At 53.0% G+C, this 14,023-nt stretch overlaps 1 protein-coding gene across 4 annotated transcripts in view; it reads left to right on the plus strand.

Moving 5' to 3' along the window:
* Positions 1–14,023, plus strand: part of CMIP (c-Maf inducing protein) — a 269,517-nt gene that overhangs the window by 233,231 nt on the left and 22,263 nt on the right. For all 4 annotated transcript variants that reach the window (XM_054452582.2, XM_063654131.1, XM_054452584.2 and 1 more), the window contains one exon: positions 1,442–1,795. In XM_054452582.2, the coding sequence (XP_054308557.1) occupies positions 1,442–1,795 (354 nt within the window). The remainder of the gene's footprint in view (positions 1–1,441; positions 1,796–14,023) is intronic.

A 14,023-nucleotide genomic window follows, 5' to 3' on the forward strand; every position in this document is an offset into this window, starting at 1 on the left:
TGCCTGTGGCACATGTGGGGAAGGATTAGACAAGCAGCTGTTTTCAATCTTGCCGTTGTGCTCGAAGTCTTGGATTAGTGGATCTCAACCTTGACCACACACGAGGAGCCTTAAAAATTACTCATGTCCAGGTCCCATCCTGGAGATTCCTGTCTAACTGGGCTTTGGGATGTTTGGAAGTGTACCCAGGGGATCCTGGTGTCCAGCCAGGGGTGGAAAGCTTTGATTTAGGAGGAGTTCGAGGGTAGGAAGGGCAAGAGTAGCAGGAAGAAATCAAGGAAGACTTCCTGGAGGAGGTGACCTGCACAGATCTTAGGGGACCTTGGAAGCCAGCATAGTTAGGAGGATCCTGGGCTTTGGGATCCAGGAGATCTGGCTTCAAATCCCATCTCCGTCGACTCATGGGCTGTTTAATTAGGGGTAGATCATTTAACTTCTGAAACTGTCTTTCCTCACCTGTGGCACGGAGACAGTCTGAATCACTGTTCAGTGATGTCTGTGAGCATCTGTGTGACTGCACTTAGCACCTTGCCGGCCCATGGGCACCAGCAGAGGAACCCGTTGATGGTACTACTGTCCCTTATAATGCACCTCCCAGGCAACTGGGCACCTTGGGAAGCAGTCAGAGGAGGGGCTTTAACCAGGTCAAGGCTCTGACAAGTCCTGCCATTAAGAGGCCTAATTTCATCTTATTTGCCCAGCGTTTCCCTAACAAATATGAGATTAATAGTGCCATAGAGCCCCTTTCTGAGTTAACACATGTTAACACCTTGTGCAGGCTTCTGTTCCTCTGGGCAGTTAAAGATGCTGTGCCTGGAGGGTTACCCAGGAGGAGTGGGGGTTCCGCAGACAGGAGGGCTAGACTCCAGGGCCCAGACTGGAATTCTGGGGTTTGGGATCCCATTGAAGTAGGTTCCCAGGAGGAGGGCAGATACTGAGCTTGCTCACTTGGCTGGGCTTGGGGGCAGGAGAGCAGAGTCCTGGAGGACATTGTGGCATGAGGTCAGGGATTGGAGGGCAGTTAGACTGCAGGAAGCAACTAAAAGCAAAATAGTAGATCCCATTGGCTTATCAAGAAAGTGGCCAGTGGCATTTTGGTGGAGGAGAACGCCAAGAGCCTTATGGCTGTCATGTGGAGATCAGCATCCACTCAGTCAGTCAGCAAATATTTATTGAGCACCTGTTATGTGCTGGGGTGACAGCATGGGCTGTAAAGACAGGCAACCTGGGTTGGGCTGCCATCCCCACCTCTTCTTGTCTAGACCTTGGGCAAGCCGCGCACCCAGGCTGAGCCTCAGTTTCCTCATTTGTAGCACAGGAATGATGATAGTATTACATTTTGGCCTCATCCTGGGGTTCAGGGAGGCCTTTAGTCTGGTGGGTCATGGTGCATCATGAATGGTGCCTGTACTCACGTGCCCTCTCCCGCCTCTTCCCCCAGCCGCGACAATTCCCCAAGCCTGAAGGAAATCCGGAATGGCTGCCAGCAGCCGTGCGACCGGAAGCCCACTTTACCTCTGCGCCTTCTGCACCCCAGCCCGGACCTGGTGTCTCAGGAAGCCACGCTGTCTGAGGCCCGGCTCAAGTCGGTGGTCGTGGCCTCCAGTGAGATCCACGTGGAGGTGGAACGCACCAGCACTGCCAAGCCGGCGCTGACGGCCAGCGCAGGCAACGACAGCGAGCCCAACCTCATCGACTGCCTCATGGTCAGCCCCGCCTGCAGCACCATGAGCATCGAGCTGGGCCCCCAGGCCGACCGCACGCTCGGCTGCTACGTGGAAATCCTCAAGCTGCTGTGAGTGCCCCCCGTGTGCCCGCCCCCGGGGCTGGTGGGAGGAGACTGGGCTTTGCTGCTGGGTGTGGTTGTGTTTGCTGGTTCGAGCTACGCAGGGCCGGGCGTGGTAGAGTGGCTTGTGTGTGAGTGCACACGAGCTGGTGTGTGCAAGAGTGTGCATAAGCACAAGTGTGGCTGTGAGTACAGGCATATAGGGTGCATATGTACAAGTGGGTGAGGCACACGGTGTGTGCACAGGTGGCTGTGGTGGTGTGTCTGTGAACATATGGTGTGTGTATACACACACGGGGTACATGCATGGCTTTGTACCTCTATGCTTGAGTGCCTGGGTACATGTGTAAGGTACATGCCCAAGCATACATGTGTACATATGTCTGCACGAGTTTGTGTGTGTGTGAGGATCTGGATGCATCTGCCAGGGTGTGCAGGAGCACAAGGGTGCCCAAGTGTGTCTTTGAGTGTGTGGACATCTCTACTGTGTTGGGTGTGTGGGATCCTCCGAGCTTGTGAGTGTCTTTGTGTGCCTGAACAGCCATGGGTGCGACAGCACATGTGGTCTGCCGAGTGTGTGTGTTTATAGGAGAGATGGGTGTGGGCATGCATGTGGATTTCTCTCTAGGGATGTGTGTGTGTGTGTGTGTGTGTGTTAAATGCACAGGAGTGGTGTGTCTAGGCACTTGGGCTAGTTTTGTTCACGAGTGGCTGTGACTGCATGCATGTGGGTATAACCATTTGTGCTCTAGGGTTAGAGAGCATGTGTGTTTCTCTGTGTACGTTTGCAGGTATGTGCATGAGCCCATGTATGTGTGTGTTGTGTGAGCCATGCACGCCACTTGTCTTTGGGATGTGAGTATCTGTGCATATGCGTGTGTCTGAGTGAGTGACAGGTCATGTGCAGGAGTGTGTGAGTCTGTCTTGGGTATGTGGCTGTGCGTATTTGTGCCGTGTGCCTGGGTGTATGTGTGTGCGCATTGGTGTTGTGTGTGCCTGGGTGTGGGTGTAGGAGACCCGTGGACCTGGGGCTGCTCCGGGTGGTATGGCTTCTGAGCTGGCTCCTTCTGTGCCTGTCGCTCCCCCTGCCTGAACCTCAATTGTGTGACTCAAGGGTGGAGGGGAGTACAGTTCTTAATCCTTGACCCCTAAGGGTCTCTCCGGCCTTGCCATCCACACGCTCCACCTGACACATCTCAAACCCGTGAGCACCTAGTTCCCGGAGCCCCGGTTTGAGGGACCTCATTGACTGTTCCCTTCTGCCCTCCACAGAGTCATGTGGTTCCACAGGCAAGCTCAGGTCTGCAGACACTCAGCAGACACCTCCCCCTTTCTCGCTCCACAAACTCCTTCCTTTCGGAACAAGCTCTGCCCCACTCTCAGGAGCTTTGAATCCAGAGACAGGCATTTTCAGATGCAGCTGCTTATGGTTGCTGGACTTTTCGGAGGGGTTGGGGGTATGACTGTGTTGTCACATTTAACCAATGCATGGTGCCTGTCTAGAGCCAGGGTTCCCGGGGCCCTCAGTCTGCAGGGAGGCCACTCAGAAGCCCGGTGCCTGGGGTGTTGTCTGTGTGGGTGGGTGGGGTTTCCCTGAGCCCCTGTGTCGTCACGCAGCTGGGCAGCGTTTGGTCATTCTGTCATGTGTGTGTTGCTCCTGGAGCCTGCTCAGGGTTTGGAGGGACAGAGGGCAGCTTCTGAGGGCCTGGTGAGCTGGAGAAATGGCTGGGAGGCACCCTGGGGTGCCCCCTGTGCTCTGCTAGCGAGGCCTGTGGTGTCTGCGAAGGTGAACATGCACACACACGTTCACAAGGTGGCTGCTGCTGGTTTGAAGGAGATCGTGGAGGCAGCGTCCCCACATAGCCTCCTCTGCCCTGGCTTTGGCCCCGGAGAGGAGAGGGTGGGGTGTGCCCAGGGGTTCAGGACCAGCCCCGCCTCGTGGTCCCAGCAGCAGAGGTCAGGCGAGGGCATAACCACATTCAGTGACCTCCGCCCTCAGCCAAGTGGAATTCCAGATCCCACTAAGAGAGTGACTCCAAGAACACGTCGCAGCCCTGAGTGTCTTCAAGGCAAAGAAGGGTGCCAGCTCTCCCAGCGGCAGCCGGGTTAGGGCACCTCCCCGGATTTTTGGAGGGGGCTCCCTGCTCTGATGGAGGTAGAAGCCTCCAGGCCAGAGACTGGCCCTGCTGTCCACTCCAGCTCACCAGTTCCAGCTGGTTTTTGCAAACACCGTGAGCTCCTGGGCCTTCTGCTATTTTGGGCCTGACTCCGATTTCTCATTAAGCACTAAGGGTTTGAGTTTCATCACGCAGTTGACACACATTTTTTCCTTCTTCATAAACCTGCTCATGAATGAGGGCTCTGTTATCCCCCATCTGCGTCCAGACCCCCTGCCTGCCCGTATCACCCAGCTGCCAGGGTGCAGGTGGGGGTCAGGGCCATCGCCAAGGGCCCAGGACAGTCAGGGCAAACCGGGAGGGGTTCCCGATGGGGCTACGCAGAGGAGCAGCTCACGCCCATCCCCAAGCCCTCCACAAAATGGGATTATGCTTCCGGCAGCCTCTTCCACTTTGGGGAGCTCAACACAATTTGGGCCTGATAACTGTATTTTCCCAACAACTTTCCTCCTCACACCCAGCAGCCTGCTTAAGTTGCTAGCTCATTGGAGGCTTCAAACTGGTTGGATCCAAACAACCCCAGCCGCTCAAAGGGCTCCCAAGTGAGATACGTCAGGAAAGGCACAGACTCAGAATCAGACCATGCTAGGTTCAAGTCTCACCTGTGCCACATACTAGTTGTGACCTTGGACAGTTGGTCATCCTCTCTGAGCCTCCGGTCCCATGCTGGGAGGTGGCGCAAGTATGGCTGCGTCTGGCATTGGCAAAGAGATGGGAGGGGCCAGCCCTGAGTGCCTGGCACAGAGCAGACACCTCTGCGAGGTGAACACCTGGCCAACGGGAGTAGCTGCCATTTATGATGCAGCCATGTTCCTGCCGCTTGACCATACTATTGAGGGCGAGATGCATCATTGATTCAGTAACAGTGCTTTGAGAGAGAAAAGCCACATGGCATTCATTGCACACCTGGATTGCAGGAAGCTTGCATCCTAGCATTGTGGAAATGCAGCCGTGGGCCTGAGCTGCTGTGGAACTGTGGCCAGTGTTGTTGGCTCCTCTGGGCCTCAGTTTTCTTGTCTGTAAAATGCTTATCTTCTCGGAGGACTGCATGAGAATTCAGGGATGTTGGAGATTTCTGGTGCTGGCCTAGCCTCCGGTTCTTGATAAGAGTAAACTGCTGTTATCAGCCTGGTGCGGTGGCTCACACATGTAATCCCAGCACTTTGGGAGGCTGAGGCAGGTGGATTACTTGAGGCTTCAAGACCAGCCTGGCCAGCATGACGAAATCCTATTTCTACTAAAAATACAAATATTAGCTGGGTGTGGTGGTGGGCGCCTGTAGTCCCAGCTACTCGGGAGGCTGAAGCGCGAGAATCATTTGAACCCCGGGGGGCAGAGGTCGCAGTGATCCACAATTGCACCGCTGCACTCCAAGCTGGGTGACAGAGCGAGACTCCATCTCAATAATAAAAGTGTGAACTGCTATTATCAATATTGAAGTGCTGCCCAAATGAGAGTTACACATAAAGAAAAAAAAGAAGAGGCCAGGCTCGGTGGCTTACACCTGTAATCCCAGCACTTTGGGAGGCCAAGGCGTGCGGATCACCTGAGGTCGGGAGTTCGAGACCAGTCTTACCAACATGGAGAAACCCCATCTCTACTAAAAATACAAAAATTAGCCGGGCATGGTGGCCCATGCCCATAATCCCAGCTACTCGGGAGGCTGAGGCAGGAGAATCGCTTGAACCCGGGAGACGGAGGTTGCAGTGAGCTGAGATAACGCCATTGCGCTCCAGCCTGGGCAACAAGAGCGAAACTCCATCTCCAAAAAAAAAAAAAAAAAAAAGATGACTTTATGTGGAATTGAAGAGTCTTAAAAAGGGCGTTGCCAGGCGGGGCTCAGGAAGGCACGCTTAGAGCCTTGGCCCAGTGGGGCGAACCACATCCATCGGAGAGGGCAGTGCAGGTCCCAGGGTGCACAGGTCAGTGTTTCCCGCTCCACTGTCAGGGGGCAGGGGTAGTGGGGCGCAGGCCCTGATCAGTTGCTTCGCGTTCCCATAGGAAGGCCCCTGCATCATTAGAATTTGACACTTTTGAAAAGTAACCTAAGTTGCAAAAATGTCCTGGAGATCCTTGAAAAGGAAAACTATTCCAAATGCAGGTCGAGGTTGATGCTGAAAAAAATCACCGCATGAGGCGCAGGAGGGGTGAGGTGATGAAAAGAACATGGATTCGGGAGGCGAAGAAGAGCTTTGGGATTTGTAGTCATTTGGAGTCCAGCTCTTTTCCTGCTGGGCACCTATGTATGATTCACACCTTCATTTATCCACCTGTTTATTCATTCTTTTATCCAGCTTTTGTTGTATACCTACGCCAGGCCAGACTCTATGCCAAATGCCAGTCCCTCTGAACCTGAGTATTGCCAAGTGCTAAGAGCAGTGACATCAAGCGCTCAGTGGGGCTGCTGTAAAGCTCAGATGGGCAGAGTGTGGGAGCCGTGGCACACTGGGGCCACAGGGGTAGGACGCGCTTCTGATCGGCTCCCGTCGACGGCTCGGGACTCTTTGCAAACATTAGATTTTAAAAGAGGCCTTGATGGGCTGCAGCTCAGCTGGAAGAGGCCCCTCCCTCGGGGAACTTCAGGGAAATGCAGATGAATTTGGGGTTGTCTTAATGACCGGGAGGCAGGGCCAGGGGACATCCTGTATTACCTGCAGTAGTTCCGCTCACTGCAACCTCTGTCCCCCTGGTTCAAGCCATTCTCCTGCCTCAGCCTCCCCAGTAGCTAGGATTACAGGCGACTGCCACCAAGCCTGGCTAATTTTTGTATTTTTAGTAGAGATGGGGTTTTGCCATGTTGGCCAGGCTGGTCTCGAACTCCTGACCTCAAGTGATCTGCCCACCTCAGCCTCCCAAAGATTACAGGCATGAGCCACTGTGCCCAGCCTGTTTTGTAATTTTTAAAAGGTCTTTGATTCTTCTAGGTAGTTCTTTCTTATATGTATTTACTTTTTCTTTTTTTTTTTTTGCAATGGAGTCTCACTCTCTCGCCCAGGCTGCAGTGCAATGACGCCATCTCAGCTCACTGCAACCTCTGCCTCCCAGGTTCAAGCCATTCTCCTGCCTCAGCCTCCCCAGTAGCTGGGATACAGGCGTCTACCACCTAGCCCGGCTAATTTTTGTATTTTTAGTAGAGACGGGGTTTCGCCATGTTGGCCAGGCTGGTCTCGAACTCTTGACCTCAAGTGATCTGCCCACCTTGGCCTCCCAAAGTGCTAGGATTACAGGCGTGAGCCACCACGCCCAGCCTGTTTGGAAACTTTAAACTGCTCATTCCTGGAGCACATGATAACTCTGTAGAAACTCAAAGGTCCCTGGAGCATTTAAGGCCAGCAGATCTGCTGTGGGGCCTGGGAAGGTCCCTGATGGGATGACTGCACAGGTGTAGAGAAAGGGAGTTTTCCTGAGGTCCTCCGGCCTCGGGGGTAACAGCCACTGTTTCTCAGACTGGGTTCAAATCCCCGGGCCAGCTGGTTTGCCTTTCAAGGGAGCAGATATTTCTGGACGTTGCATAGCAGGAGCAAAGTGGTCTGAATGTGTCCCCACAGGGGCCTTCTCATGCCCCGTGCCTTCCCAACCATCAGGCCGCCGTGAGGCCGCCATGTTCTGCCCGTGCCTTGCAGGAGATTCTGTGAGTCAGAGAAAGCAGCGAGGCTGGCAGGAAGCATCCTGTCCACAGGGCAGCACAGGGCTCTAGCTGAGGTGGCATCTTCTGAACTGGGTTAAAATCCCAGCTGACCTGCGTGAGGTGGGAGACCCGGGCTTTGCACTCACAAAGCCTTGTTCAGGCCCAACGTGTCCCCCATTAGCTCTGTGACCTTTGACAAGTGTCTGAACCTCTCTGGGCCTCCGTTTCTCATCTGTGAAATGGGGGTTCTAAGGCCCTATTCATGGGAGGGTTAAATGTGCAGGTGCCTGATGCCTGAGGCATGTTGGGGTCAGCAGGATGCATCAGGCGCCTGCCTGCTTTTGCCCGTCCCCTCCCTCCAAGCTGGGAAGGGCCCAGCCCTCTTTTCTCCTTCCTGGGTGGGCAGTCAGTTCCCTCACACCCTGCCTGCTGCCTGTCCTCCCATCTCAGGCAAGGCTTGGCCAAATGGGAGACTGCCCCAATGGCCAGAGGCATCCCATCCTAGGATAGCAGGCCTGCCCAGAGCCAGGGCAGTCCTGAGGCGGGGACTCTGCTGGCCACTGGGTCCTGTGCTGAGGCCTGCCACAGAGAGGCCCATGCACAAGAGGGTTCTTCATTCCCTTCCTCATGGGCCTGCCAGTCTGGGGACACCCAGCCTCATCTCCTCCACAACCTCTGTCCAGCGCCCCCCATTCATCCACCAACCGGTCAGACTGGGGTCACAGACTTCCAAGCTGGTCTGGGCCAAGGCAAGGAAGTCCACTTGCCCTGTCCCTCCTTCCCCTGCACCCCTCTTGGTCTTGTGGGAGCTGCCAGGAAGCGGAGCCCTAGGCTGGGAGACCCAGAGGAGGAGACTTCTGTCCAGACCCTGCCTCAGACAGGCCAAAGTCTCCCACTGGGCTGAGCACCTGGGAGTGCAGGCCACGCTCACGTTCACGGAACAGGCTCAGGAGTGACAAGTGACCACGGGCCTGCTGCTGGGGCTCATAGCCCCCCCTGGGGACCCTGATTCCTCTGATTGTGGGTGACTTCAAATCGCCTTAGAGTTCTGCATTTCATGACATTTCTACATAGAATATGCTTTATTTTTAAAGTAAAAAAAACCTAAGTGCTCCCCTCCCTTTCATATTTTGAGATACTCTGTCACCGAGGCCGGAGTATAGTGCCGCAGTTACAGGTCACTGCAGCCTCGAACTTGCAGGCTCAAGGAATCCTCCTACCTCAGACTCTCAAGTAGCTGGGACTACAGGTGCACACCACCTGCCTGGCTTACTTTTTTTTTTTTTTTTTTTTTAACTTTTTTTTTCTTTTTAGAGATGGGATCTCTTTATGTTGCCCAAGCCAGTCTCGAACTCCTGGCCTCAAGCAATCCTCCCGCCTCAGCCTCCCAAAGTGCTGGGATTACAGGCGTGAGCTACCATGTGCCCACCAGTGTCCTTGTGATATAGGGAAATCATCCTCCTCCTCAGGTGTGAGCCGGGCCACCCTCCTTGTGAGACATGGTTATTGAGAGGGTGGAGCACAGACACTGGGGCCAGGCTCCCAGGTTCAGATCCCAGCTCTCACCAGCTGTGTGGCCTGGGGCCAGGGCAGTCCCTCACTGTGTCTCCATTTTCCTGCCTATAAAATGGGGGTGCCAAGAGTACCCGCCCAGCCGAGTTGCTGGGAGAGTTGCATGGGCTGACGCATGGGGAGCCCTTGGAGAGCACATGGCACGCGGCAGGCGCTGCAGACGAGGTTTGCTGTCAACTGCATTTCCATTTTCTGGAAACCACGAGTCCAGGGACGGGTGGGAGGAAAGGAGGAAGGTGATTCTTCTGGAGGGAAGACAAGCTAGCTGCAAAAACAGATGACCCCTCAGAAGGGAGCGTGTGAATACGGGGGCATAAAGGGGTCTCCGTATCCTGACATGCACACGACAGGCCTCAGGCTCCTGCAGCTCTGAGACCCGCCGCAGGCCGCACCTGGGCCTTCTGCCCTCAAGCACTGCAGTCTAGAGGACCTGCCCTCAGTCCTCATCTGCCTCCCAGGCATGGAGTTCCGCTTCCTCACCGGCGCCCTCTGCCCTCATGTACCGCTCTGGGGATTAAGTGAGCAAGTCGGGTAGGCAGTGAGTGAGCGGCCGCTGGCATCACTGTCAGGACTTATCTCAAGCAACAGGCTTTCCTGGTCATTCTTTTCTCCGCATCTGGCATCGGAGCCTTTCCTCAGAAGCTTCCAGGGTATGACTGGGGTTCTGAAGGCTGCCACTCTATCGTGGGCTTATGTGGAGGAAGGTGAGGCAGGAAAGGCCTGCACTCAGGGGTGATCTAAAGCACGCATTGTTGATGGGAGTGAACACTTGTGCTTGGTGAAAAAAGCATCTCCTCCTGTTGCTGTATAAGGCACAGTTAGACACAGCACACAAACCGATACACAGTGTATCTGTGGTGAGTTGTATGTGGGTAGGGGTCCCGGGACCACCCCTCTGCTCAGCCCGGGTCTGAGCACCCCCTGGCCTCTCCCATGGGTGGTGCCCAGGTGTCAGCGGGGCATCTCTCTGCAGCGCCTCCCCAACATGGGCCACTGGACAAGGGTTCAGATCCCACCTCCTGCCCCAGTCCAAGCCAGGATCTAAGTCAGCATCCCATTCGATCTTGGTACCTGGTGGCACATGCTAGTCCCCCAGATGGAGACTCAACATCCCTTCTGCTCTGAAGCCAATCACAGGCCCCAGGCTCTGTCATTGGCCTGGTCCCAGTGTGCACTGGGTCTTGGGTTCAGCAGTCCCCTCCCAAGCACCAGCCATCTACCCGGCCCGGGGCCCAGCAATGGGGATGCAGAGGTGAGACCTGGGCCCCTCCCTGGGGTGGTCTGACGCAAGATGGTCAGAAGCTGGGGAGCACCAGGGACAGCTCTGCGATTCGGATGGGGACTGCTCCAGCAGCCACCCCTCACTTTATCTGTCAGGATTTTGAGCTCTGGGACCTCAGAGGTGCCCAGGCCTGACTTAGGCAAGAACTGACTACCTCTGGGTTTGTTTTTCCGCAGAGTCCCTACAGCCAGAGAGATCCGGAACCCAGGTGGGGGAACTGGTTATGAACACAGTGCAGGTGCTGGGGCAGAGAGGACGGGTCATGGTCTTTGAAGCACCTGAGGTCAGATCTTAGCCACTTGCTGGTGACTTGTGGGAAATCACAAACAGCTCTGAGCCTCACTTTCCTCGTCTGTAAAATGGAGGTTGTCATGACTGCAGTCTCTGGGGGCCGTGTGTGAGTGCTCTGCTGTGTGATACAAGCCCATCTGTACTCAGACTGAGACGCCGGCGAGTTCTCTGGACGCTCCTAGCTTTTGGGGGCAAGAGTTGGCCAAAAAAACTCCCTCTTTATGAAGCTGTGCTGGTAGGTGGTCGGGAAGCAGCCTGTTGGGCCTCAGGAAACTCCCGAAGCTATTGCTTCCTTGCTGTGGCCTGGCTGTGTCACAGCCCTGTGGTCACTGTCAGTGAACTGCCATACTGCTCCTTGTCCGTAATTTGGACTCACCACACAGGATCCTCTGCGCAGATCCCATGAGCGAACACAGGCAGTGCCCTTGCTTCAAGCCCCGGTGCGCAGGCAGCGCGGAGCAAATTGCATCTGCGTTATCAGCAGTGCTAATACTGTTCGGTTGTGGGACAGTGGTCTTCCCAGGGTCGGACGGGGGTGACACCCTGGTGCCTGGCTTCACCACACACCATGGTGTGATAGAGCCTGAAATACCTGGTTCTGAGTCCAGCTTTACGCCTTCCTAGCTGTGTAGGTGACTCGGAGTGGATAACTGACCCCTCCCACTGGCCCTGCACACAGGAAGGAGGCTCTTTCATGAAAGGGTTAAGTGAAATCAGGTGAACAGCACGGTGCTTCCCACACCTGCTGTAACTGAGGTTTAGCCCTCCTTCCTTACCCAAGCAGGCGTTGGCTTTTCCTAAGATCCCAGCTGTGGCCTTTCAGGGCTGGTGAGAACCAAGGCTCTGCTGTCACAGAAGCCTGGATTTGACTCCTCATATGCCACAGCTGTGTGACCTTGAACTGCTGAGCCTCCAGTTCCTCATCTGTTAAGTGGGGTTAGTCACATTAACTTTATTGTGCTCTTGTAAAGAGTAAATGAACTAAGGTATAGCGCTTAGCGTAATGCAGTGTGTGTAGAAAGTCTCTGTGACATCGGAGCTGCTGTTGTTATTGTCATTGTTATCGCCGTCATTAGCATCAACTCTTTTTTTTTATACACTTTAAGTTCTAGGGTACGTGTGCACAATGTGCAGGTTTGTTACATATGTATACATGTGCCATGTTGATGTGCTGCACCCATTAACTCATCATCATTTACGTTAGATGTATCTCCTAATGCTATCCCTCCCCCCTCCCCCCCACCGCACAACAGGCCCCGGTGTGTGATGTTCCCCACCCTGTGGCCAAGTGTTCTCATTTTTCAGTTCCCACATGTGAGTGAGAACATGCGGTGTTCATTGTCTGTCCTTGCGATAGTTTGCTCAGAATGATGGTTTCCAGCTTCATCCATGTCCCTACAGGGGACATGAACTCATCCTTTTTTATGGCTGCATAGTATTCCATGGTGTATATGTGCCACATTTTCTTAATCCAGTCTGTCATTGATGGACATTTGGGTTGGTTCCAAGTCTTTGCTATTGTGAATAGTGCTGCAATCAATATACATGTGCATGTGTCTTTATAGCAGCATGATTTATACTCCTTTGGGTATATACTCAGTAATGGGATAGCTGGGTCAAATGGTATTTCTAGTTCTAGATCCTCGAGGAATCTCCACACTGTCTTCCACAATGGTTGAACTAGTTTACAGTCCCACCAGCAGTGTAAAAGTGTTCCTATTTCTCCACACCCTCTCCAGCACCTGTTGTTTCCTGACTTTTTAATGATCGCCATTCTAACTGGTGTGAGATGGTATCTCATTGTGGTTTTGATTTGCATTTCTCTGATGGCCAGTGATGATGAGCATTTTTTCATGTGTCTTTTGGCTGCATAAATGTCTTCTTTTGAGAAGTGTCTGTTCATATCCTTTGGCCACTTTTTGATGGGGTTGTTTGATTTTTTTCTTGTGAATTTGTTTAAGTTCTTTGTAGATTCTGGATATTAGCCCTTTGTCACGTGGGTAGATTGTAAAATTTTTCTCCCATTCTGTAGGTTTCCTGTTCACTCTGATGGTGGTTTCTTTTGCTGTGCAGAAGCTCTTTAGTTTAATTAGATCCCATTTGTCAATTTTGGCTTTTGTTGCCATTGCTTTTAGTGTTTTAGTCATGAAGTCCTTGCACATGTTTATGTCCTGAAAGGTATTGCCTAGGTTTTCTTCTAGGGCTATTATGGTTTTAGGTCTAACATTTAAGTCTTTAATCCATCTTGAATTAATTTTTGCATAAGGTGTAAGGAAGGGATCCAGTTTCAGCTTTCTACATATGGCTAGCCAGTTTTCCCAGCACCATTTATTAAATAGGGAATCCTTTCCCCATTGCTTGTTTTTGTCAGGTTTGTCGAAGATCAGATGGTTGTAGATGTGTGGTATTATTTCTGAGGGCACTGTTCTGTTCCATTGTTCTGTATCTCCGTTTTGGTACCAGTACCATGCTGTTTTGGTTACTGTAGCCTTGTAGTATAGTTTGAAGTCAGGTAGCGTGATGCCTCCAGCTTTGTTCTTTTGGCTTAGGATTGTCTTGGCAATGTGGGCTCTTTTTTGGTTCCATATGAACTTTAAAGTAGTTTTTTCCAGTTCTGTGAAGAAAGTCATTGGTAGGTTGATGGGGATGGCATTGAATCTATAAATTACCTTGGGCAGTATGGCCATTTTCACGATATTGATTCTTCCTATCCATGAGCATGGAATGTTCTTCCATTTGTTTGTGTCCTCTTTTATTTCACTGAGCAGTGGTTTATAGTTCTCCTTGAAGAGGTCCTTCACATCCCTTGTAAGTTGGATTCCTAGGTATTTAGCATCAACTCTTAGAAAAGAAGAAAAGCTGTTGTCTGAAAGCAAAAATAAAAGTATCCACCAAGGCCGGGCATGGTGGCTCACACCTGTAATCCCAGCACTTTGAGTTATTTATTTTTTTGAGACTGAGTCTCGCTCTGTTGCCCAGGCTAGAGTGCAGTGGGGTGATCTCAGCTCACTGCAGCCTCCGCCTCCCAGGTTCTAGCAATTATCCTGCCTCAACCTCCTGAGCAGCTGGGATTACAGGTGTGAGCCACCACACCTGACCTATCCCAGCACTTTGGGAGGCTGAGGCAGGCAGATCACCTGAGGCCAGGAGTTCAAGACCAGCATGGCCAACATGGCAAAACCCCATCCCTACTAGAAATACAACAAATTAGCTGGGCATAGTGGCGCACGCCTATAATCCCAGCTGCTCGGAAGGCTGAGGCACGAGAATCACTTGAACCCAGGAGA

Source organism: Pongo pygmaeus, chromosome 18 (assembly GCF_028885625.2).
Source record: "Pongo pygmaeus isolate AG05252 chromosome 18, NHGRI_mPonPyg2-v2.0_pri, whole genome shotgun sequence".
Lineage (NCBI taxonomy): Eukaryota > Metazoa > Chordata > Mammalia > Primates > Hominidae > Pongo > Pongo pygmaeus.